Source organism: Mobula birostris, chromosome 12 (genome assembly GCF_030028105.1).
Source record: "Mobula birostris isolate sMobBir1 chromosome 12, sMobBir1.hap1, whole genome shotgun sequence".
Lineage (NCBI taxonomy): Eukaryota > Metazoa > Chordata > Chondrichthyes > Myliobatiformes > Myliobatidae > Mobula > Mobula birostris.
The window spans coordinates 63,577,953-63,603,750 of NC_092381.1; the positions used below are offsets into that span (position 1 = coordinate 63,577,953).

The following is a 25,798-nucleotide window of genomic DNA, read 5'->3' on the forward strand; positions in this document are numbered from 1 at the left end:
CGGACAGGATGACTACTGGTTACTGGTTGGATAAGGAAGTGCCTTTAAAAAAAGAGGAAACGTTTTGAGAATAATAATAAGAATAATGAGAATGGCAGATAATCCAGTTTAAGAATCGTGGACAATCAAAGGAAATTTTCTTTTTTTATCTGAGTACAGTACTGATTTATAGTGACAAATTTCCATTGTATTTCAGGAAATGTCATCTGTCATTATTATTTACTAAATTAAGAGTTGCAGAAGAATACCGCTGGTGTAACTAATTAATCCTTTATTTCTAGGATATAGAACTGATTGAGAGACTAAACGTTAGTCTTGCATTTTTTCTCAATGACCTGTTTTCGGTGATGGATCGTGGCTTTGTCTTTTCACTTATCAAAACCTATTGGAAGCAGGTATGAAAATGAAGGTGACTGAACTTAGGAGTTTGACCCCAGATCTAAAGGATAAAATCGGTAGCAATGTTATGCGTCTGAGGAACATTACAGAGTCATTCTTTGTTCCATGAAAGCCGTATAACATCAACCAAGAGATCTTAACTTTGATTCTATTTGATTTGTTACTCCAATTGACTCATCGTTCTTACGGGAATGAAATGGAAATATTCACGCTCAAACACCTATGACCTTACTTAACGTATGTAAACAAAAAAAAAATTCAAGTAAAAATTTTGGTAAGGAAAATCAAATTTCCCAGGGAGCAGCAGCCTTAAGTTATTAAGATACCATTAAATAAGACATTACTTTTTAAAAATACATTTTAACATGAATTTTAAATATTATGCAGTTGGACTAAAAGAAAAAGATGGATTTGTTTAATAGCAAGTCATCCTTTCATGTTCCCATTTGAAAATTACTCCATGAAATACTATCACTGCTGGCAAATGCTGAAGCATGGCAGACAATTCACATGTAGCCAAGTTCAGTCAGACATAGAAATATATTCTTGGTGACATTGATAATATGTTGCACAGATTATTAAGTTTGTTGATATGGATTGCTTGAGTTTGTAGTTTGATGGAGTTTATCATTTTTATTTAAAATGATTTTGCTGTTTTATTTCTGCAGGTTTCTTCAAAGCTTTATGCATTGCAGACACCAAGTATGCTTGTATCGCTGAGGTTAGACTTTCTGCGGATTGCCTGCAGTCATGAACATTATGTCACTCTGAATTTACCATGCAGCCTCCTCACGCCTCCATCCTCTCCATCCCCTTCCGTATCTTCTGCAACTAGTCAGGTAGAATTCTTTATTGGCAATTGATTTGAAAGTTTCTTGTTATAAAGCAGTCATTGATTATTGGATGTGATTATTGAATCTCACAGGATTCTGCTGTGAGACAACTGCGGTTGTTATCAATACCTTTAAATATAAGAAAGATACTGTAGACTACAGGAATATTTAATGAGAAGATAATAAAATGCTTTGATAACAAAAAATAGTTTGAAATCATTAAGAATAAATGTGGGAGTAAATTTGAAAGTTAAAGAAAAGTAATAATTGCATGCGGGAATGATGTAAAAGAGTAAAGAGATTTGAATTTCAGGTTCACAAAATGTTAAAAGGGGCATTTCATATGGATAAAGTATTACAATATAATGGGAGTGTGACTTTTTAGTGATGTACTGTTGAGAAAATTAGATAAAAGATGGATTCAGTGAGTTGCTTTATAAGAAAGTAGATTTTTTTGCTTGGAACATCACAGAGATTTAGTAGATTTTTACAAAATTATTAAATAACAGGGAACGGTTAAGAAGAAACAAAGTGCTTCTAGCAAGTGAGTGAACTAGATTTGATGAAAATGGACATAGTTAGACCTAAGGGATTTTAAAAGAGTAGGAAAGGAACTATTTTACACTGAGATTTTAGAAGCAAGGTGCCAATCTGTATCAAAAGAGAGGTCAAAAGATTCCTCAGAGAAGTGGAAATGAACAAGGCAGACAAATGCTTTTTATTTGAAGGTCATAAGTAAATGAGTAGGGCTGAAAAACCTTTCTGCTTTTAATTCATTCTGTTGCGTTTCTTTCCCAGAGCTCTGGATTTTCTACAATTGTTCAAGACCAGAAGATTGCAAATATGTTTGAGCTATCAATGCCATTCCGCCAACAGCATTATCTAGCAGGACTTGTGCTCACTGAGTTAGCACTTATTCTAGACCCAGAGGCGGAGGGGTGAGTTGGAAAAGATACATGTCCACAACTTGTTTGCAGAAAGTTTACTCTTACATGTAACTACATGTGTCAAAGCAAATATCTTTTGTTGGGAGCAATAGAAGAGTGGTGTACAATTTTGTTTCTGTACTAAGTTCCAGACCTAGTACTTTGGAAGGACTTAGATTATTGGTATATATCAAGCCTTTCCTGACTCAGGTGAAATTCATCCTCAACTGCCAGTACTAATAAATGGCATCTTGTTATGATTGCATGTTCTATTTCATTCCTGAAACTCCAAATTTCAAGCTTATTTTGGAAGTGATATTTGTATGATAATGTATTTATAATTTTGCATAATGGCATACCTGCCTCTGTAACAAATCTGTCTCTTCATTGGACCACTGTGTTTTAGGTGATCTTTCCCACTAATCTAATTTTTTTTTACAGCTTGTTTGGATTACACAAGAAGGTGGTCAGTGTTGTTCATAACTTGCTGTCGAGTCATGATTCAGATCCTCGGTATGCTGATCCAGAAGTGAAAGCTCGTGTGGCAATGTTATACTTGCCACTGATTGGCATAATTATGGAGACTGTACCACAGCTGTATGATTTCACAGGTAATTTAATCTTCTGTTGTTTCGCTTTGTAACTGCAGGGAACATCTTTGGATCTTTGATACAAAAAAAGAGCTGTTTGAATTTCAAATGCACAAGGATTTCTTCCAGTCCTTGGCGCATGTGATAGGGCTATTAAGAGTATTCCAGTTGGTTTCTTGCCTTTTCCCTATTGCACCGCATTTTATTCCTCTCAAGTATTTTTCCAGCTCCCTTTGAAACCTGCATTTGCTATAGTGCATTCTAGACTCTTAAACACTTAAAAAGTTTACAACCCTGAGATTCATTTTCTTGCGGGCATACTCAATAAATCCAATAACTGTAATAGAATCAATGAAAGACCGCACCAACAGGATGGATAAACAACGAGTTTGCAAAAGACAACAAATTGTGCAAATACAAAAAAAGAAATAATAAATAATAAGCCATAGATATCGAGAACATTACATGAAGAGTCCATGAAAATGAGTCCGTAGGTGTGGGAACAGTTCAGTGAACTCCTTAGAAAAGATTGCCTCAAGTTCTTTTTGGTTCTTTTGCCAGTAATGTACATTCAACATTCTTCCACCAATCGGAATGTCTTTATCCCCCCGTTTTCATTTTAAATCATTACAATGGATTCTCTCACAATGTCCTCTGTTCTGCAGAGAACAACACTGGCTTCTCCAGTCCATCCATATGACTGAACTCCCTCTTCACTGGAATTATTTCATCAAATTTCTTCTGCTTATTCCCCCTCCAAGACTTCACATCTTTCTTAAAATGAGATAACCAGAAATGGGCACAGCACTCCAGCTGAGCTGAACCAGCGTTTTATAAAGCTCCACTGAGATTTCTGTTCACTTGTACTCAGTGCTCTAGTTGTAAAGCTTGGGACTCGGTCCATTTTTCCATCCCCCATCAGGAAGGTCTCAAAGCTCTACGCTTCTTTTTGGATTCCAGACCTAATCAGTTCCCCTCTACCACCACTCTGCTCCGTCTATCAGAATTAGTCCTTACTCTTAATAATTTCTCCTTTGGCTCCTCCCACTTCCTCCAAACTAAAGGTGTAGCTATGGGCACCCGTATGGGTCCTAGCTATGCCTGCCTTTTTGTTGGGTTTGTGGAACAATCTATGTTCCGTGTCTATTCTGGTATCTGTGCCCCACTTTTCCTTCGCTACATCGACGACTGCATTGGTGCTGCTTCCTGCACGCATGCAGAACTCGTTGACTTTATTAACTTTGCCTCCAACTTTCACCCTGCCCTCAAGTTTACCTGGTCCATTTCCGACACCTCCCTCCCTTTTCTAGATCTTTTTGTCTCTGTCTCTGGAGACAGCTTATCCACTGATGTCTACTATAAGCCTACTGACTCTCACAGCTATCTGGACTATTCCTCTTCTCACCCTGTGTCTTGCAAAAACGCCATCCCCTTCTCGCAATTCCTCTGTCTCCGCCACATCTGCTCTCAGGATGAGGCTTTTCAATCTAGGACGAGGGAGATGTCTTCCTTTTTTAAAGAAAGGGGCTTCCCTTCCTCCACTATCAACTCTGCTCTTAAACGCATCTCCCCCATTTCACGTACATCTGCTCTCACTCCATCCTCCCGCCACCCCACTAGGAATAGGGTTCCCCTGGTCCTCACCTACCACCCCACCAGCCTCCGGGTCCAACATATTATTCTCCGTAACTTCCGCCACCTCCAATGGGATCCCACCACTAAGCACATCTTTCCCTCCCCCCCTCTCTCTGCATTCCGCAGGGATCGCTCCCTACACAACTCCCTTGTCCATTCGTCCCCCCCATCCCTCCCCACTGATCTCCCTCCTGTCTTCTCCTATCATTTTGGATCTCCCCCTCCCCCTCCAACTTTCAAATCCCTTACTCACTCTTCCTTCAGTTAGTCCTGACGAAGGGTCTCGGCCTGAAACGTCGACTGCACCTCTTCCTACAGATGCTGCCTGGCCTGCTGCGTTCACCAGCAACTTTGATGTGTGTTGCTTGAATTTCCAGCATCTGCAGAGTTCCTGTTTAAGCAAGATTAGTGTATTACTTTTGTTTTGTACAATTTTAGAGTGGGAAAAAAAGGAAAAGAGCACCATGCAAAAGTTAGGGCACCCCAAGAGATTTGAACTCTCAGATAGCTTCTACCAAGGTTTCAGACCTTAATTAGCTTGTTAGGGCTATGGCTTGTTCACAGTCATCGTTAGGGAAGGCCAGGTGATTCAAATTTCAAAGCTTTATAAATACCCTGACTCCTCAAACCTTGTCCCAACAATCAGCAGCCATAGGCTCCTCTAAGCAGCTGCCTAGCACTCTGAAAATTTAAATAAATGATTCCCACAAAGCAGGAGATGGCTATAAGAAGTTAGCAAAGCGTTTTCAGGTAGCCATTTGCTCAGTTCATAATGTAATTAACAAATGGTAGTTAACAGGAATGGTGGAGGTCAAGTTGAGGTCTGGAAGACCAAGAAAACTTTCCCAGAGAACTGCTCGTAGGATTGGTAGAAAGGCAAATCAAAACCCCTGTTTGACTGCAAAAGACCTTCAGGAAGATTTAGCAGACTCTGGAGTGGTGGTGCACTGTTCTACTGTGCAGCAACACCTGCAGAAATATGACCTTCATGGAAGAGTCATCAGAAGAAAACCTTTCCTGCATCCTCACCACAAAATTCAGCGTCAGGAGTTTGCAAAGGAACATGTAAACAAGCCTGATGCATTTTGGAAACAAGTCCTGTGGACTGATGAGGTTAAAATAGAACTTTTTGGCTGCAATGAGCAAAGGTATGTTTGGAGAGAAAAGGGTGCAGAATTTCATGAAAAGAACATCTCTCCAACTGTTAAGCACGGGGATGGATCAATAATGCTTTGGGCTTGTGTTGCAGCCAGTGGCACGGGGAACATTTCACTGGTAGAGGGAAGAATGAATTCAGTTAAATACCAGCAAATTCTGGAAGCAAACATCACACCGTCTAAAAAAGCTGAAGATGAAAGGAGAACGGCTTCTACAACAGGATAATGATCCTAAACACACCTCAAAATCCACAATGGACTACCTCAAGAGGCGCAAGCTGAAGGTTTTGCCATGGCCTTCACAGTCCCCTGACCTAAACATCATCGAACATCTGTGGATAGACCTCAAAAGAGCAGCGCATGCAAGACGGCCTAAGAATCTCACAGAACTAGAAGCCTTTTGCAAGGAAGAATGGGTGAAAATCCCCCAAACAAGAATTGAAGGACTCTTTGCTGGCTACAGAAAGCATTTACAAGTTGTGATACTTGCCAAAGGGGGTGTTACTAAGTACTGACGCATGTAGGGTGCCCAAACTTTTGCTTCGGGCCCTTTTCCATTTTTGTTATTTTGAAACTATATAAGATGGAAATAAAAAAGTAATCTTGCTTAAAATATTAAAGAAATATGTCATCTTCAACTTTATGCCTTTTGGAAATCAGGTCATCTTTTACTGGCTTAGCTATTCACACAAACAGAAATTTTAACCAGGTATGCCCAAACTTTTCCATGTGCCTATACAGGAGTCTCTTAAATGCCTCTAATATATCTGCCTCAACCATCACCCAGGCAGCATGTTCCACACACCCACCATACTCTGTGTGAGGAAAAAAAAGAAAACAAAAACCTACCTCAGATATCTCTATACTTTCTCCAATCACTTTAAAAATTTGCCCCCTTGTATTAGCTATTTACGCCCTGGGAAAAAGTCTCTGGTGAACAGTCTATCTATGCCCCTTATCATTTTATACACCCCTATCAAGACATCTCTCATTCTCCTTCATTCCAAAGGGAAAACCAGTAGCTTACTCAACCTTCCCTCATAAGGTATGCTCTTTAATACAGGCAGGATCCTAGAAAATCGCCACTGCACCCACACTATACTCTTCCTTAACCACCCAGCAACTTGTGTGGTACCCTGGAGGGATCTGTGTAAACATTAACATCCCTCTGTTCCTCCACACTGCAAAGAATCCTGCCACTAACCCCATACTCTTGTCTTGAAGTTCAATTTTCCAAAGAGTATCACTACACACTTTTCTGGATTGAACTTCTCTGCCTAGTTCTATATCCTTTCAGTGTCTCGTTGTAACCTATGACAACGTTCTACGCTATCCACAACACAACCATCCTGTGTGTCTTCTACAAACTTACTAAACTATTTTTACAAAAATCACAAAGAACAGGGATCTAAGAACAGGTTCTTCTGGAACACCACAGGTCACTGACCTCTAGGCAGAATGTGCTCCGTCTCCTACCACTCTCTGCCTTCTGTGGGCGTCAATTCTGACACCATGCAGCCAAATTTCCTAGTATCCCCTGCCTCCTGACTTTCTAAATGAGCTTACCATGGAGAACCTTGTCAAATGTCGTACTAAAATTGATATACACCACATCCACTGCTCTATCTTCATCAATTTGTTTTGTCCTTCCTCAAAGAATTTAACCAGGCTTGTGAGGCACAACCTGCCCTCACAAAGCAATGCTGTCTATCCTTCCTCAGATTATGCTTCTCTAAATGCTTGTAAATCTCTAAGAATCCTCTCCAGTACTTTGCCCATCACTGACATAAAACTCACTGGTCTATAATCCCCAGGATTATCCCTATTGGCTTTCTTGAACAAAGGAGTAAAGCTTGTCACCCTCTAATCTTCTGGTACTATTCCTGTGGCCAGTGAGAACACAAAAATAATCGCCAGTGACATAGCATTGCTTCCCTCGTTTCACCTGAGGTATATCCCACCTGGTCCCGGGGACTTATCTATCCTAATGTTTTTCAGAAGTTCCAGCACATGCTTTTTCTTGAAGCTGACGTATTCCAACCTGTTTTATGCTGTCCTCAGATTCATTAAGGTCCCTCTCTGGTGAATACTGAAGAACCTCCCCTAGCTCATTAAGAACCTCCCCTAGCTCATCCATCTCCAGTCACATATTTCCTCTTTTGTCCCTGCCTTCAGTTATCCTCCTATTCTTCACATGCATGTTTTACACCGTGACATTTTCCGTCACCCTACTTTCTTTCCTTTTTCTTGTCTGAACACTTTATATCCAGGAATACTTAGATCCATTAAAACTAACAGTGGTCCTCTTTTATTGCCACGGTGTCATTCTCTAACATGGTTAAACCCTGCAGAAGTGAACTTTTTTAGTGCACTTCTTATGCTTACTTATGAGCACTGTAATGCCGACCTACACCACCTTGTACTTTCCTTCAGTTTAGTCGGGTTCAGGAACTTCTAATTTGCTGTTATCTCTACCAATCCTTTTGGCACCATTTTCTCTTTGGCAACACTACCTATTTAGCAAATTTATAGAACAGTAACTGTAAACATCAGGAACTGATAAACTGTGTAAATGCAGATAATAAATAAATAAACAGAATAAAAGAGTCCTTAAATAAGTGCAGTTATCCCCTTTTGTTCAAAAGTCTGATGGTTGAGGGATAGTAACTGTTCTTGAACTTGGTGGTGTGAGTTCTGAGTCACCTGTACCTTTCTACCTGATAGCAGCAGTGAGAAAAGAGCATGGCCCGGGTGGTGAGGATCTTTAATGATGGATGCTGCTTTTCTACGGCAGTGTTTCATGTAGATGTGCTCAGTTGTTGGGAGGGTTTTACCTGTGATGTACTGGGCTGAATTCACTATGTTTTGTAGATTTTCCACCCAAAGGCATTGGTGTTTCCATACCAGGTTGTAATGCAGCCAGAAAAAAAACATCAGGAAATATTGTGAGTGTGAACACTGTTAGAAGTAGATGCTAAGTTAGATGAAAGAAAATAAGCAAGGTATGAAATTAATTGCAAATGCAATAAAATCAAAAGATGGATATAGATAAGAAAGATCACAATTCCAACCAAACTCATTTAGCCAAAATAAATTTTCCCCATCATCGTGTCTGATTTACCTTCTAACTTTTTAAGTTTCATCTTAAAAAGTGTTTAATTCGGTGATTTAATAAATGTCATGTTTTTGAGGAAAAACAGCTTCAAACATTGATTACTTGCAAAGGATCTAATGCTCAGGGCATTTTGGGAGATGCACTGCTGTATTGTGGCAGAAAGTATTTAATGGTCAACAAAATAGGTGGTGTACAATGTGGAATTCCTTTGATATTCACAAAAATGTAAGATTTTCTTTTTTCAACAAGTTATGAATTCTTATTCTGCCTCTTTCTGTGTGACTTCCACTCTTTTCAATGTTAGATACATTTTTATCATTATGATTTCTATTTTGTGCTCTCATTTGGTTGCTCTGCCTTGCATCCTGTCTTCAACCTCCCTGGCTCTTTTGTTTTCTTAAACTGTCCTCTTACATCTGTGTCCAAATCCAACCTGGATTTATACAGAAGTCTTTCTCGTATGGGAGATGAATTGCTGGGAGATAGTTCTCAGTTCCATTTATAGTTGTCTTGAGATTGTCCATGAGAAGCCAGATTCACCGATTGGAAATAAAATATATGATACACTGGCCACTTGTGGGATACTCTTCCAAGGCTGAAGTTAATGCCATTATGAGAGGAGAGCAAGCATTATTAGATGGATTTACAACTAATCCATGGAAAAATATTGAGCAATGTTGACAAAAGATTGGAAATTGTTCCCTTGGCAGAGATCCCTTATCTTGGGGTTAAAGAAAGTCCAGTCCTAATGAAATGTAGCTCCATTTTTCTCAGTCTTTGGGTGTACCTGCCCTGCTGAGTATTTTCTGCAGTTTGTTTTTATTTCTGACTTCCAGCATCAACAGAATTTTGCTTATCAAATATTATACTTTGAGCATCAGAATTTTAAATAGGGTGATAAATGAATCAATCGTAATCCATTCAGTAGGTTGCAGAGTCTACTTACAAGCGGCATTAGGTTGTTGGGAAGAGCATTTGATCGCACAAGTGATTCTTACCTGGTGATGTTGAGCTGGTGAATCGGTCTGATGTAAAACAATCTACTATTGGATCTGTTAATATAGACTGTTTAAATGTTATTTTCTTTGCAGTTTAACAATTATCTGCTTGTATTTTAAATAGCTCTTATGTGTATAACAGCTTAATATGCTTGTAGTGATTATACGAAGTGTAATTCTGGAAAGCTCTGGAAGTTTCTTTGTTCTCCATGACTTAAATAAGTGCTTTCTCATTGGTTAGCTTGGTACTGCAACATTGAGTGAGAGACTTCTACTTGGTTGTCTCTTATCTACAGATTTGAATTGAATTTTTCTTATCTCAGTAATATAAAAAAAGCTGTTTTATGGGAGGTGCCATTTTTGTTTCTTTGTCTCTGAACTAATACACCCTGCATCACCATCTGTTTCAACTTTCATTTGTTCTATCAACTCTTAATAAAACGATTGTGAAGCAACATGTTTTGTGCCTCTATTTCTGCATTCTACAAGAACCTTGGATTTAAATACCTATCTAATCATGTTTCTATAGCACTTTCTTAATTTACTAACTGAAGTAATTATAGACATTTCACAAAAAGTAAACTGTATTTTGAGTCCTAAAACCACCTTACGTGGAGAGTAACTGTTTCAGAAAATATAAATCCATATAACCAAGAAGTAAGTTTTATTTGAGAATTAACTATTTGATGATAACATTTTAAGCATCATCTAAGATAATATTTTTTTCCTTCTTCTTCTGCTCTACCTGCTTCTTTCAAGAATCTCAAAATCAACGCGGACGCCCTAATGTTGTAACTGTGGATGATTATGAGACCGAGAGTAGTAATATGATCAATCAAACTGTTGCCATGGCAATTGCAGGAGCATCTGTCCCTCAGCTTTCTCGACCGAGCAGTTTCCTGCTGGCATCCGGGGTAAGGCAAACCTTCCTTATTTCTTAAGGGTTTAAATGAGAGTCTGTGGCTTATTGAGAAGAAATAGAAGCAAAAGTTGGATATGTCAATAGTTAACTAAGATTTGCAAGTTTTTATACTTCATCAGGAAGGAATCCTGAATTTAAAGGACTTCACAGTTTTGACATAAAAGAATCAAGGAAGGATCGATTTTAATATAGTCACAGAGGACTACAAAGAAAGACAAGTACAACAATGTACTTGCAACACCTTTTCTGATCTGAAGCACTTTGCAGTCTATTAAATACAGTAGCTTTCAAGTGAGGGGATGTGGCAGCTAATTTGCAGACCAAAGTTTCATAGCCAACAGTAGGATAAATAATCAAATCATTTGTTTTAAGCACATAAGCTACGAGATTGATTTGAGCCAGGATGTTGGGGAAGCTCCTCATGCTTTATGTTCAGTTGAGGAGGTGGGCAGGTTTGAGCAGCCAATGCAATAGAGAGCACCATGACTTCAAAGCTCCCTCTCGACGGCACTCAGATATCAACCTAGATTATGTGCAGAAATAGAGAGCACCATGACTGCAAAACTCCCTCTTGACGGCATTCAAATATCCGTCTGGATTATGTGCAGAAATCTTGAGTGCGGTGGAACACAGACTTTCCAATGCAATGGAGAGCACCATGACTGCAAAACTCCCTCCCTACGGCACTCAGATATCAGTCTGGATTATGTGCAGAAATCTTGAGTGGGGTGGAACACAGACCTTCCAGCTTAAAGGAGAAAAGGCTGAAAGATCAGGCTGTTGCAGGTGGAAAACTTAGAGTATCCATGAACCTCATGTAAGAATGACAGAAGAATGATTTTAGATTAGCTTTATTTGTCACATACACATGGAGATATACAGGGAAACATGTTGTTTGTGTCAATGACCAATACAGCCCACAAGTGTCACGCACAACACGCTGGAGGAACTCAGCAGGTCGGGCAGCGTCCGTGGCCCACAAGTGTCAGCATGCCTGTGGTGCCAACGTAGCCCATGGAGAAAGTAAATATTCTACAATAACTTTGAATGTCAGTAATTGTTTGAAGGCACAAAGTTAAAGTTCAAATAATCAAGTCTTAATTTTTATTTGGTTTAGAGTGGACGGCAGTACACAACTTTCTCTGCAGAATCAAGCCGCAGTTTGCTGATTTGTCTTCTCTGGGTTTTGAAGAACGCAGATGGTGTGATTTTGCAGAAGTGGTTTGCGGATCTCTCTGTCCTTCAACTAAACCGCTTGTTGGACTTGATGTATCTTTGTGTGTCCTGTTACGAGTACAAGGTATAGTAGTCAAAATCGCTAAATTTCTTATTTTGTTGATGTTTGTGTAGACCAAACATTTAATCAGCCAGGAAACAGTGATAATGATTTTAAACTTGGTTTCACTATATCTCTGTGACAGGTTAATGCAGAGCTATGAATCCTGCTCTTTTACTACTGTTGTGATTTTTTTTTTCTTTATGTTTGTATATGTCAGAAGAGGACAAAATTGGGCTTTTAAAAAAATTTCTCTATAGTCAAATGTCCTCCAAACATTCATGTCTGTTCTCACGAATGTGTATTGCTATCTTGGCGGCAGGGTATTGGAGAGATGAGGTGAATTTCATCCCACATAAAAGAAATACCATCATGTTTGTATATGCCAGCTTTAAAAGTTGCTAAGCTGTCTATTTTGTGCCAAATGTAACAGGGCAAGAAAGCGTTTGAGCGAATGAACAGCCTCACATTCAAAAAATCAAAAGACATGAAAGCAAAACTTGAAGAAGCAATTCTGGGGAGCATTGGAGCCCGGCAGGAAATGGTTCGGCGCAGCAGAGGCCAACTAGGTATATTCAGTCTGTTCACCCGTCCCACTGTGATTTCAACTGTATGTTTATAAGATCTCAGTCTCTACTGTTAGTGTGCTCTTGGCACCTTCCTCCAGTCACACATCACTTCACATGGATTATGGTCATTTACAGTAAGCTTTAGGATATGTATCACAACATTTGGTATTTCATATCATCTTCTTCTACCATGCTTTACGCTTGCTTAATAAAATTCTAACATTGTCGATTCAATCTGGATGCCATAGCCTCCTCTGTTGGGTCCATCCCATTTCCTGGGATCAATCTCACGGGCCCTATTTCGCCTCCCTTCATTTCCCTCGACATATTCTGCCCATCAACTCCCTCTGATTCCTTTTGCCATTAACTTACTCAGTGGGGTAATTTACAGTAACCAGTTAACCTATCCACATCTCAGAATTAGAATCAGGTATATTATCATCGACATTCATTGTGAAATTTGTTGTTTTGCAAGAGCAGTACATTAAAAAAAATCCCTATAAATAATGGTTCTATCTTTATAGTTGTATAATCCTGACAATGCAGAGGTGATGAACACATTTTTAAGAAGGTATTAAAAAGGTACTTCTAACGGTATGCTATATCCCTGTAAGTATCAACTACAAGCAAGTTCCTTTAATGTTCTATGCTTCATATGCAGAGCGAAGTCCATCTGGGAGTGCATTTGGAAGTCAAGAAAATCTGCGGTGGAGGAAAGATATGACCCACTGGCGTCAGAACAGTGAAAAGCTTGATAAGTGCGTTAAGTATATTGCGGTTAATATTGTAAAAAGGATGAAGAGATGTCATATTGAATTGTTGCCATTATAGTTTGTAAAAATGGAGATTAAGGATAGATGGACGATACATACAACAGTTGTTAATCCTAAACCATTTATTTCTAGTGGTACCTGTTTCAACAGATTTCTAGTGCTGGATGAGAGCATTGACTCTGATATTTAACTATGTGAGCCAGCACTGTATCCAGAAGATAGTCTGAATTGCATTGCACAGGTAATTTGGTCCGTCTGGTTAAGAGACCCCTGTGGATTTGGTAGGGCAAGAGATCATTTGATTTAAACACTACCACAGCCAAGTGAAATATCTCTACTCCACGATTTAACGTTCCATTTCAGTACATATGGAGAGTACTTTCACTGCACTTCTGTCGAAGTGCTCTTTATTTTGTAGGTAGTTTTATGCAAGGAACACCAACGATTCTCAATAGCCAAGACAAGTAAGGAGAACTTGCAACAAAAAAATCCTGTATTTTCACTTCATTCTAGTGCAAGTCAACTCTTTTGTAAAAATGACGATACAATAACGACAAGTCAGGGAAAGATTAGACTTGGACACATGGCGACTTATATAACCCTCCAAACTCTATGTTTAATTTCTAATAAACAATATGGATGCAATGTAGAATCTGAATAGAAAGTACCAGCCAAGAATTATATTTTAGCATTATAGTAGTTCTTTTTCCAGATAAAATTGTTTAATTTTGTGGGATACTTCCAACAGACACTGTGACCCTTTACTTTTCCTCTCTCTTAAAATCATTGATTCATGCTAAAATGGCACTCCCCAAGTGTCTGCAGTTCCCTCCGCCCAATCCCTTATCTATGTACCATTCTTATATATGTGTCAGAAGGCTGTTTAGCTAAATGAAACAATAGTTGCTGTGCTTTTTACATGGCATTCATGGGTACTCACAATCCACCAGGATTCATTACACAATAGTGCTTAGGCCATAGAGTCTTAAAGAAGTACGACACAGAAACAGGCCATTCAGCCCATCTAGTTCATGCCAAAAACCATTTAAACTCCCATTGAACTGCACCAAAACCATAGCCTTCCATATCCCTACTATCCATGTATCTATCGAAACTTCTTTTAAATGTTGAAATCAAGCTCCACAGCTCTTTCCACAGTGTCACGGCCCATTGAGTGAAGAAGTTTCCCTTCAAGTTCCCCTTAAATTTCTCACCTTTTATCCTTATCCAATGACCTCTGCTTGTAGTCCCATACAACCTCAGTGGAAAAAGCCTGCTTGCATTTACCTTATCTATACTCATAATTTTGTATACCTTTATCAAAACTCCTCTCAATTTTCTACGTTTCAAAGAATACAGTCCTAACCTATTCAATCTTTCCTTATAACTCAGATCTTCCAGACCTGGCAACGTCCTCGTAAATTTTCCCTGTACTCCTTCAAACTTGTTTACATTTTTCCTGTAGGTAGCTGACCAAAACTACATACAATTCTCCAAATTAGGCCTCACTAATGTCTTATACAAATTCAACATAACATCCCATCTCCTGTACTGAATACATTAATTTATGAAGGCTAATGTGCCAAAAGCTTTCTTTACGACCCTGTCTACCTGTTGCACCACTTTCAACGAATTGTGTACCTTTATCCCCAAGTCCCTTTGTTCTACCACACACTTCCGACCGTTCACTGTGTGCACTGTGTAAGACCTACCCTGGTTGGTCCTATTGAAGTGCAATACCTCTCTCTTGTCTGCATTAAATTCCATCTGCCATTTTTCAGTCCATTTTTCCAGCTGATGTAGATCCCGTTGCAAGCCATGATAGTCTTCCTCACTGTCCACCACACCCCCAATCTTGGTGCCTTCTGCAAATTTGCTGATCCAGTTAACCACATTATCATCCAGTCCATTGATATAATTGACAAATAACAAAGGACCCAGCACCGATTCCTGTGGCACATCACGAGTCACAGGCCTCCAGTCAGAGAGGCAGCTCTCTAAGACCACTCCCTGGCTTCTTCCACAGAGCCAATGTCTAATTGAATTTACTACTTCACCCTGAATGCCGAGTGACTGAACCTTCTTGACCAGCCTCCCATGCAGGTCTTGTCAAGTGCCTTAGGTCTGTGGATCACTTAGGTAATGCCCTCTGTTCTGAAGGTATGGGGTCAGGAGGGGATGGCAAACATTGTTGGAGGGTGAAAGGGGATATTTGTAAGAAAGACTCTGTGATTGGACTTGCTGAACAGACCAAATGCTTTTATGCTGTTTTTGATATATTTGAAATCCCCTGTTAATCCAGTGATAGTATGCAGAGTTTCTGCTCTGACTGATTTACTGACTCATTGAAGCTAAGGATGGAATATGGTATCTGCCTAGTCTGAATGGCTCAGTACCCAAAGGTAGTGGCTTTAACCAGCTGAGTCAGCTGTGTTACTAGGTGTGAGGCTGGTATCGTATTCTTGGTTGTTTAGATTGCTCTTATTTTTCTCACTGCCTGTGTCCTAACCCACAGCTATAATTATTTCTTCACATGTGCTGTTTGTTAAAGAAGCCAGAAATCTGTCAGGTATGGTAACACTGGCTGCTGCTACTGTCCCTGCTTCAGCATAACGTGGATGAAACACTTAAAACATTGATTTACAGCTGGGATGAGATTAAGTTCTGTTTTGTGCACACATCTGCTTGATATATACATACTGTGTGTTTGTTGTGTGTGTGAGGGTGAATAATTATTTTTTCCGGAGATCATTAGCAAAAGCCATTTTTGTGACTAAAATTCCAAAATTACAAGATCCTGTTAAGTGCCAGAAAGAACACATCTTGCAGAAATGTTAATTAGTTGCAGACGTTGATATTTTTTGTTTCTTTTGTCAAGGAAAGTAGCTTACCTGTAATGTTGTTCACCTTCTTTATTCCAAATCTTTCTCCATTTAAAATTCAATGATGTGAGGAAGATTGGCCAACCTAGCTGGGTGTACTAAATAAAAATGATGCTTCATGCCCGGGTGTTAATGCAGAAAAATAATATCGAACAAAGAGAAAGGACCATTTCTCCCTGGGAAGTGTTTGGAAGTTTACCTTACACCAATGGCAATATATCTTGAAAATTCTGCTCTAAAGGCTATCCAGTCAGATGCAGTGGATTTGCATGTGGACAGAGACCTTGGCTTCATGGCTAATAAATGTCCTAATACTTGCTGTTGAAACCTAGATGTTAGCAATGTCCTCTGGGGTGAAATACTAAAAAGCGGGAGATCTGGCATATTTTGGAAATGTACCCAGAAAGAACTCAAGAAGAGATGAAACTGAAATTTTAATAATATTGTAAAGTAGACAGGAAGTGACAAAATGAAAAAATACGAATAATATTATTCTGAAATTGTGACATCTTTTGGAAGTGCTTATTCATAATCCTATACAGTGTGGAATGTCAAACAAATAAAAAGATCTGCTCCTTTATGACTCAATAAAGTAAAAAAAAAGGTCTCCTCCTCCCCCATGGTGCCCCCGCTTCTGGTATATCTCTCCTTGTTGGTCCTGCAGTAGCACGTCTGATGAAGCAATGGGTTGCAAATTATTCCTTACTGTTCCATGATGCTCCCCTTTGTAACGCAGGCATGCAATCAGAACAAAAATTTAAAATGTTGGAAATATTCAGTTGATCAGGAAGATTCTGTGGAGAGACAGAGTTAACCCTTCAGGCTGAAGCTCTTCCATCAGCTGCACGATAACGCAGTGGTTAGCATAACGCCATTACAGTGTCAGCAGCCCAGGCTCAATTCTGCTGTTGTCTGTGAGGAGTTTCTACGTTCTCCGTGACCCGTGGGTTTCCTCCGGGTGCTCCGGTTTCTTCCCACGTTCCAAAGGCATACACCTTAATATTTTAATAAGTCACATGGGTACATTTGGACACAAAGGCCTGTTACCATGCTGTATCCCTAAATAAATAAAAAGGAAGAAAAAGAATTAGGAAGCATAAAATGTGTTAGTTTTGCAGAGAGAGTTGGGATTGATGGAAAGGACAAAAGGGAATATCTTTGAGAGCAACACACACAAAATGCTGTAGGAACTCAGCAGGCCAGGCAGCATCTATGAAAAAGAGTACAGTCCTTGCAGGACTGCTGAAGGGTTTCGGCCTGAAACGCCGACTGTTAACACTTTTCCATAGATGTTGCCTGGCCTGCTGAGTTCCTCCAGGAATTTGTGTCTGTTGCCTGGATTTCCAGCATGTGTAGACTTTCTCTTGTTTGTGATATCTTTGAGAGAGTGAGGACAGGATTGCTTTTGAGATAGTTTTAGATGGGTAGGTTAATACAGACAGTGGAGGGAGCATAACCAGACGATAGAAACGCACCAGACATTACCTGCTCTAATATCCGAAATTATCTAGTTGGCAGGTTAGTGAGAGCAGTTAGAAAGAGAGAGAAGATTAAGCCACATTCTCTCTCACTAAATGTTAATAATCTATCAACCAGGTTCTCTCTGGCTTGCCCTTTGTGAGATACTCCCTTTGCTCTATACTGTAGATCCATTCACTCTTTCTGCTCCTTAAAAATAACCTGTTTTCTCTTGTTCTCAATTCCAACAAATACTCTTCAGCCTGATATTTTAGCCATTATGTCTCTTTCTACAGATGCTTCCAGATCTGCTGAGTGTTTCCAGTATTTTCTATTTTTATTTCACATTTACTGCATCTGTTATTTGTTTTTATTTTGAATACAGTTAACCTGTTGGAGACATTTTAAAGTTTTTTTTGTTGAAGGTGGGTCTCGCTGTCGAAGCCTGCATTCCTGTCCTGCACCTAACAGGACAGTGATGAGCTGCATTTCCTTTTGAGGGCTGAAGATATTCTTACTGTGATGGTGGGCAGCGAGGTCACAGTTTCGATTTGGTAGCGGTGACGGAGGTGCGGAATGCTGACAAGTGCTGACTTCACTTGTAGGGACGTTAGTGGGGGAGATTCTGAGGGACAAGTTCAACCATCACTTGGATAGCCAAGGCCTGATCAGACATGGTCAGCATGGTTTTGTGGATGAGAGGTCATATCTGACAAATCTTTTGGAGTTTATTAAAGAGGTAACTAAGGAGATAGATGAGGGCAGGGTGGTGGATGTTGTCTGTTTGGACTTCTGTAAAGCTTGTGACAAGCTTTTAACAGGCTGATCAGGAAGATTCGATTGATTAGGATGGGGGGAGCTTACGAGGTGGATTCAGGATCGGCTCGATAAAAGGAAACAGGTGGCGGTTGAAGGTCGAATATCTGACTAGAGGGCTGTGACTAGTGGAGTACTCCAGGGATCAGTTTTGGGATCTCTGATATTCATTATTTATATATGGTAAATGATTTGGATATAAATGTACATGACATAATTAGTAAGTTTGCTGATGATATTAAATTGGGGAGCTTGTTGATAGTGAAGCAGATTACAATGAATTGGAAAGAAATCTTGATCAGTTACGGAGATGGGCTGAGGAACAGCAAATGGATTTCAACTTGCGTAAGTGTAAGGTAATGCATTTTGGACACAGTCAAACCAGGTAGGATTTATACGGTGAATGGCAGGGTACTGACGAATATTGTGGAACAGGGGGACCTGGGACTACAAGTGGACAGTTCACTGAAAGCAGCTGTGCCAGTAGACATTGCTGGTGGAGAAGGCATTTAGGGTTGCTGGTCTTCGTCAGTCAAGACATCAAGTTTAGCAGTAGGGAAATTATGTTTGAATCTGTGTAAAGCTATATTCTTCAACATAAGTTCACTCTTTTGCTTCATGCTATTTTTGGCCACTAACCTGTTTACACTTTCTCAGGATTTAGCCCAATAACTGTCAAAAAATTAGTATATAGGTATTATTAGCAATTTAAAAGACTGGTCATTTAAAATCATAAATGACTTTGCCCATCTTTATCTAAGCAATTTGATCTATTGAATCTTCTAGTGCAGTGGTCGTTTCTCTACATTAAGTTCAATGCTGTGTAGGCTGCTTGCTATGCACACCACATGGGCAGTGAGAGCTGTGGTGGAACTCTGCTTGCACTGGTTTCTTTGCTGATCTGCATGTGGCTTGAAGATTAAAGCATTAAAACTGTATTTGCATAAAGCTTGTAGCATGAATAGTGAAATGCAGAATGACATTTAACAATCTTTTTTCACGTTTAATTCCATAGGCTGTTCTGATTGAAAGTTTTACATTTAATAAGAGATGTATACTATAGTAGAGTTTCTTTAATCAAAATATATTACTGGCAATTTCACATTTCAATTTAAAACATTCTATGCTATGACTGGATCTTGCAGATTAAAATTTCCTTTTTTCTTCGTTATGCTACCCTGTATCTTCTCCAGCTTCTTCATCCATTTTCCTCTGCATCCCTTTCTCTACTTCATTCTCAATCCTTTGTTCCTTTATTCTCACTTCAGTCTACAGACGTCTCCCTGTTACTGGTGTAACTTATTCAAGCTGTACTTTTTAAGTTATTGTACCCTGTGACCCGAGTACTTCTTTACCTCTAGCTATCTTCTACTTCTGTACTTAATCCCTTTTTATGTTGTCCCACTTATTAAATTGCCATTATAACCAGTTGAAAGTTGTTGACTACATCTTTTACTGTATTAGAAAACATTGAACGGTGACTCACAAAAGCCATCTTTTGCAGTCACCGGCAAGATGCTGATTTTTTTTTGCTTGTTAGGTTTGTTTCTGTAACAGTTTCTATTAATAACTTGGTGTTCCTTTAATGAAGGTAATCTCACCTGTGTGCACTTGAAATATAATTGGAGAATTATATTATTGGCCATAGAATTGGGGAAGGGGAGATCACCCATTTTAAGATCATAAGATACAGGAGCAGAATTAGGCCATTCAGCCCATCGATTCTGCTCTGCCATCTCATCATGGCTGATCCATTTCCCCCTCAACCCCAGTCTCCTGCTTTCTCCCCAGATCTCTTTATGTCCTCACTAAGCAAGAATCTATCAACCTCTGCATTAAATATACCCAATAACTTGGCCTCCACAGCTGATTGTGGCAACAAATTCCATAGATTTACCATTCTTAGGCTAAGAAATCCCTTCTTATCTCCATTCTAAATGGATGTCCCTCTACCCTGAGGCTGTGTTCTCTGGTATAAGACTCCCCCACCATAGGGAACATCCTCTCCACATCCAGTCTATCAAGACCTTTCAACATTTGATAGATTCATTAGTGAAGTACATGCAGAAGATGGTTTCAAAACTAATGCTTGAATTACTGTTTAAGTACTGCTATATTTTGTTGGATCTTCTCCCAGATGTCATTGCATTTGGGTGTAGAAACTATGGGGAACTTCTCATTTTCACTCAAATGCTCAAATAAAGGACACTATCTAAGGATTTTCCATCCTTCTTTCCAACCAAAGTTTATTTATAGTGTTAAATTGCTTAAACCTGTGCTGTAAGCCTCCTTCATTTTTCCCCATTACAAGAAGACAAGTACAGGCCATCAAGCTGCTCAAAGCCTCCTATCCTCTAAAGGCAATATCATTATAAACCTCTTCTGCATCCTCTCCAGAGCCTCCATATCCTTCCTGTAATGTGGCAACCAGAGTTGTACACGATAATCCAAATGTGGCCTGACCCGAGTTTTAGATAGCTGCATTACAGATTATACAGATTTCAAGTCAATAGAAGCTGACACAAAAAGAAAGATTGAGCAATATAGTTATTACATTTTCTGTAAAAGTGATGGTGTCTAGAAGACATAACTCTTGTGATACTTGATTAATTAAGGTATAATAAATAAATAAGGTATCCATTTCAGGAGAATACATCCCACTGTAGAAAGTAGCATTTTCTTTCCTGATCTGCAATTTTTTTCCCCTCCCCAATTTCAGTGACTTAAGGCAGAACTTTTGCTTTACTGTCTGACTTATTGTCATACTTTGACATGCTTTGAAGGTAGAGGATCATCAGGACCCATACCACCAGGTTCAAGAACACCTTTTGCCCCTGAACCATCAGACTCTTGAACCAGTGGGGATAACTGTACTCAACTTCACTCAGCCCAAAACTGAACTGTTCCCACAACCTATGGACTCGCTTCCGAGGACTCTCATTGTTCCGATATTTGTTGCTTTTTTTTTTGCTCTTTTATTTGCACATTGGTTGTTTATCTGTCCTGTTGGGTGCGGTCTTTGATTCTGCCCTTTCATTGATTCAGTTATGTTTCTTGGATTTACTGAGTATGCCTGCAAAAAAAGTGAATCTCGGGATTATATATGGTGACATACAGCACTGTGTAAAAGTCTTAGGCTCCTATAGCTAGCTATATATATACTATATATATTAGGGAGCCTAAGGCTTTTGCACAGTACTGTAGTAAGTTGATCTGTGGTACTGTACTGCTGCGCAAAAAAAAAACAAATTTTATGATATATGTGAAGGATGATAAACCCGATTCTTATGTGGGTCTCTATTATGGACTGGGAATGGGAAGGTGGGCAGGAAGAAGAGAATCATGGTTGTGAAAAGAGGAAGGGAGAGAGGAGGGAACGGGAAGCACAGGGACAGATTCTGTAATGATCAATAAACCAACTGTTTTGAATCAAATAACCTTGCCTGGTACCTCAGGGCTGGGTGTGTTGGCACCTGCAGCATTCCCTGCCCGTGGTACTCCTCTGCTACCTGTCCCACAGCCCTCTGACGACACTCCACCCTCATTGTTTCCAACATCCTTTGCTCCCGCTCTCCGCTCCACATTGACAAATACAGTAGTGTGCAAAAGACTTAGGCACTTTAGCTATATACAGCGGCATGCAAAAATTCCCTGGTCAAAATTTCTGTTACTGTGAATAGCTAAGCGAGTAAGGGATGAACTGATTTCCAAAAGGCATTAAGTTAAAAAGATGACACATTTCTTTAATATTTTCAGCAAGAAAACCTTTTTATTTCCATTTTTTACAGTTTCAAAATAACAAAAAGGGAAAGGGACTGAAGCAAAAGTTTGGGCACCCTGCATGGCAGTACTTAGTAACACCCCCTTTGGCAAGTATCACAGATAGTAAACGCTTTCTGTAGCCAGCTAAGAATCTTTCAATTCTTGTTTGGGGGATTTTCACCCATTCTTCCTTGCAAAAGGTTTCGAGTTCTGTGAGATTCTTGGGCCGTCTTGCATGCACTGCTCTTTTGAAGTCTATCCACAGATTTTTGATGATGTTTAGGTCAGGGGACTGTGAGGGCCATGGCAAAACCTTCAGCTTGTGCCTCTTGAGGTAGTCCATTGTGGATTTTGAGGTGTGTTTAGGATCATTATCCTGTTGTAGAAGCAATCCTCTTTTCATATTTGGCTTTTTTACAGGCGGTGTGATGTTTGCTTCCAGAATTTGCTGGTATTTAATTGAATTCATTCTTCTCTCTACCAGTAAATGTTCCCTGTGCCACTGGCTGTAACACAAGCCCAAAGTATGATTGATCCACCCCGTGCTTAACAGTTGAAGAGGTCAAAAAGTTGCGGCCAAAAAGTTCTATTCAAAAAGTTCAAAGGAACATGTAAGCAAGCCTGATGCATTTTGGAAACAAGTCCTGTGGACTGCTGAAGTTAAAATAGAACTTCTTGGCTGCAATGAGCAAAAAGGTTTGGAGAAAAAAGGGTGCAGAATTTCATGAGAAGAACCCCTTTCCAGCTGTTACGGGGAACATTTACTGGTAGAGGGAAGAATGAATTCAATTAAATACCAGCAAATTCTGAAAGCAAACATCACACTGTCTTGTAAAAAAGCCGAAGATGAAAAGAGGATGGCTTCTACAACAGGATAATGAGCCTAAACACACCTCAAAATCCACAATGGACTACCTCAAGAGGTGCAAGCTGAAGGTTTTGCCATGGCCCTGACAGCCCCCGGACCTAAACATCATCGAGAATCTGTGGATAGACCTCAAAAGAGCAGTGCATGCAAGACGGCCCAAGAATCTCACAGAACTAGAAGCCTTTTGCAAGGAAGAATGGGCGAAAATCCCCCAAACAGGAATTGAAAGACTCTTAGCTGGCTACAAAAAGCGTTTACAAGCTGTGATACTTGCCAAAGGGGTTGTTACCATACAGGGTGCCCAAACTTTTGATCTGGGTCCTTTTCCTTTTTTGTTATTTTGAAACTGTAAAAGATGGAAATAAGAAAGTGTTCTTGCTTAAAATATTAAAGACGTGTCATCTTTAACTTTATGCCTTTTGGAAATCAGTTCATCTTTTACTCGCTTAGCAATTCACAGTAAGTGTGTGTGTGTGTGTGTATGTATGTATATATATATATATATATATACACACACACACACACCACACACACACCTAAGACTTTTGCACAGTACTGTATATGTACTTTGATAATAAACTTACTTCAAACTTACCCTAGTGACTCAGTGTGCAATCACTGGCAATTTATGAAACTGAACTACATTGGTCAGCAAGTTCCCAGGTTATTGGTAAGCTTATGGAAGAAGTAGTAAGAGTGTATATTTTATCATTTGTAGTGGGGAGAACTAAACCATCAATTCTTTTTCAAATTGTTTGCTATCAAGTTATACAGATTTACTGATAGATAAAATTATGCAAACTATTTGTTTTCTTGGTTTACCCCAGGATGCTCGCCATTTAGGCCTTAGTGGGGTAGTGGGATCTCTGCTTGGCATCAATTCATACAACTACCAATTGCACATGGGGAAGAAAACAAAACTTAACAAGATATATTGATTAAGTATTAATCTTACATTGGATATTTCTAACATACAGACTAACTTGAATGTATGCATCTTGGTAATCCTTCAAATTAAACAAGTCTGCTATCTTTAGTAATAAATTATGGATGCTCGTAATGGAAGCACAGCAAAGAGAAATCTGAACAGTTTCTGACAGTATATTTGTATATGGTAGATCAAGAGCTGAGTTGGAACATGAAGCACTGATTGATGGTAACCTTGCAACAGAAGCAAACCTTATTATTTTGGATACATTGGAAATAATTGTTCAGGTAAGAGAACAAGAACTAGTAACCAGACAATCATTAATTTTCACACTAACATAGATTTAATATTGGTTACAATGCCTTCTATCTTAAGATCATGAAAAATTCAGCCTGTGCATGGGTTGAAAGTTTTCTTGTATTGGGTTGTGTAAGTTGATATATACGTAGTCTTGATCATTTTTGTAAGGTATAAAATTTCCTTAAAGCTGACTAATAGAATTGAATTCTTCAATATATTTGAATGACAGAAAATGTATGTAGAAGATGTCATGGGTCACTTGGTAACACGGAATGCATTTTTGAGGTTGTAAGTTATTTTGCACCATTGATATGAAATAGGTCTGGATCTGATTGCCCCTTTCCTGAGAAGTGACATTGCACAATGTTGGCTGGGTCAGCTTTACAGCCACCCAGTGTCGCATCTGTACTCCCAGGATCATTATCCTTTATATCATTGCCCTTGCTAAGTTATGTTTTAAAGAGGATTGATTATTGACACTGTAAGACGTTTTGTTGAATGTTTAAAATTGTTGCTGTAATCTTTATTTTCTGCTCCTACAGACTGTTTCGGTGACTGAGTCTAAAGAGAGTGTGCTTGGAGGGGTGCTGAAGGTTCTTCTTCACACAATGGCCTGTAACCAGAGTGCACTTTACCTACAGCATTGTTTTGCCACACAGAGAGCCTTGGTGTCCAAAGTAAGTGTTCAATTACTACGGGACTTTAACGTAAGCCCATAAACCGCTCAAGGGCTACTTTCTAGAATTTTAATACACACTGCGCCATATTAAGATATGACATTAAATGGTAAATTGAGTTTCAAGATCAGTTGATTCTGGTGAAACCTATCTAGATTATTATTGTGTGAAGCATTCATTGCATAACTAAACAATGAGAGAAAATACCTGAGACCAATAGTTTTGTTAGGTTCTTTGGACGTTTTATACTACGGCTCTTGAAATAATTTGGTAACATGCTCCTGGTTTTTATTACAAAAAATATGAAGTGGAAAGGCAGCCCCAACCTACCCACTACGCCCTCCTGTTTCTAGTCTGAAAATAATAATTGTGGGGAATTCAGGTTCGAAGCCATATGGAATTAAGTCCTATTAAACTGCAAAGAGATCTTTTCCTTCTCAGTCTTGTCTTGCTGCTTTTACATTCTACCTTGGTTTTGAAACATTTAATGCACAGATATTTTCTGCATGTTTTCAAATTTTAAATTAAAACTTTCCTCTGAAATGGTTAAAAGTAAACAAAACTTCAACATTCCATTAATTGAATTAAGCCCAGGTTCATGGAACCAATGCAGTTTCTTTTTTGTTTGTAAGGATTTGATGCAGGAAGAATTTGTCATTGTTGCTACCCATTCCGGGGGACATCGGAGCAATGCAAAAAAAAACCTAGAATGCTGATCTGGAAGTAGAATAGCTCCTCTAATCTTGATATCTGATTTTTTTTGGAGCCACTGTGATGTACATGATGCAGGAAATCTTGTGTACTTAAAACATTGTCCAAAAAGACTGAAAGGTTGCTCCATTCACCGATTGAAAGAGTGCATTTTGGTGAATGTAAAAGATCATTGTTGTATAGTGGATTAAATGCAAATCCAT

At 39.2% G+C, this 25,798-nt stretch overlaps 1 protein-coding gene across 12 annotated transcripts in view; it reads left to right on the forward strand.

Annotated features, from left to right (window-relative positions):
• dock7 (dedicator of cytokinesis 7) overlaps positions 1 to 25,798 on the forward strand; it is a 183,674-nt gene that overhangs the window by 113,869 nt on the left and 44,007 nt on the right. For 8 of the 12 annotated variants that reach the window (XM_072273927.1, XM_072273929.1, XM_072273915.1 and 5 more), the window contains 11 exons: positions 282 to 395; positions 1,068 to 1,238; positions 2,031 to 2,170; positions 2,600 to 2,769; positions 10,413 to 10,567; positions 11,693 to 11,875; positions 12,285 to 12,420; positions 13,082 to 13,178; positions 15,745 to 15,762; positions 24,098 to 24,194; positions 24,750 to 24,884. In XM_072273927.1, the coding sequence (XP_072130028.1) occupies positions 282 to 395; positions 1,068 to 1,238; positions 2,031 to 2,170; positions 2,600 to 2,769; positions 10,413 to 10,567; positions 11,693 to 11,875; positions 12,285 to 12,420; positions 13,082 to 13,178; positions 15,745 to 15,762; positions 24,098 to 24,194; positions 24,750 to 24,884 (1,416 nt within the window). The remainder of the gene's footprint in view (positions 1 to 281; positions 396 to 1,067; positions 1,239 to 2,030; positions 2,171 to 2,599; positions 2,770 to 10,412; positions 10,568 to 11,692; positions 11,876 to 12,284; positions 12,421 to 13,081; positions 13,179 to 15,744; positions 15,763 to 24,097; positions 24,195 to 24,749; positions 24,885 to 25,798) is intronic. The other 4 variants (XM_072273919.1, XM_072273921.1, XM_072273924.1 and 1 more) reach the window with 1 other exon arrangement.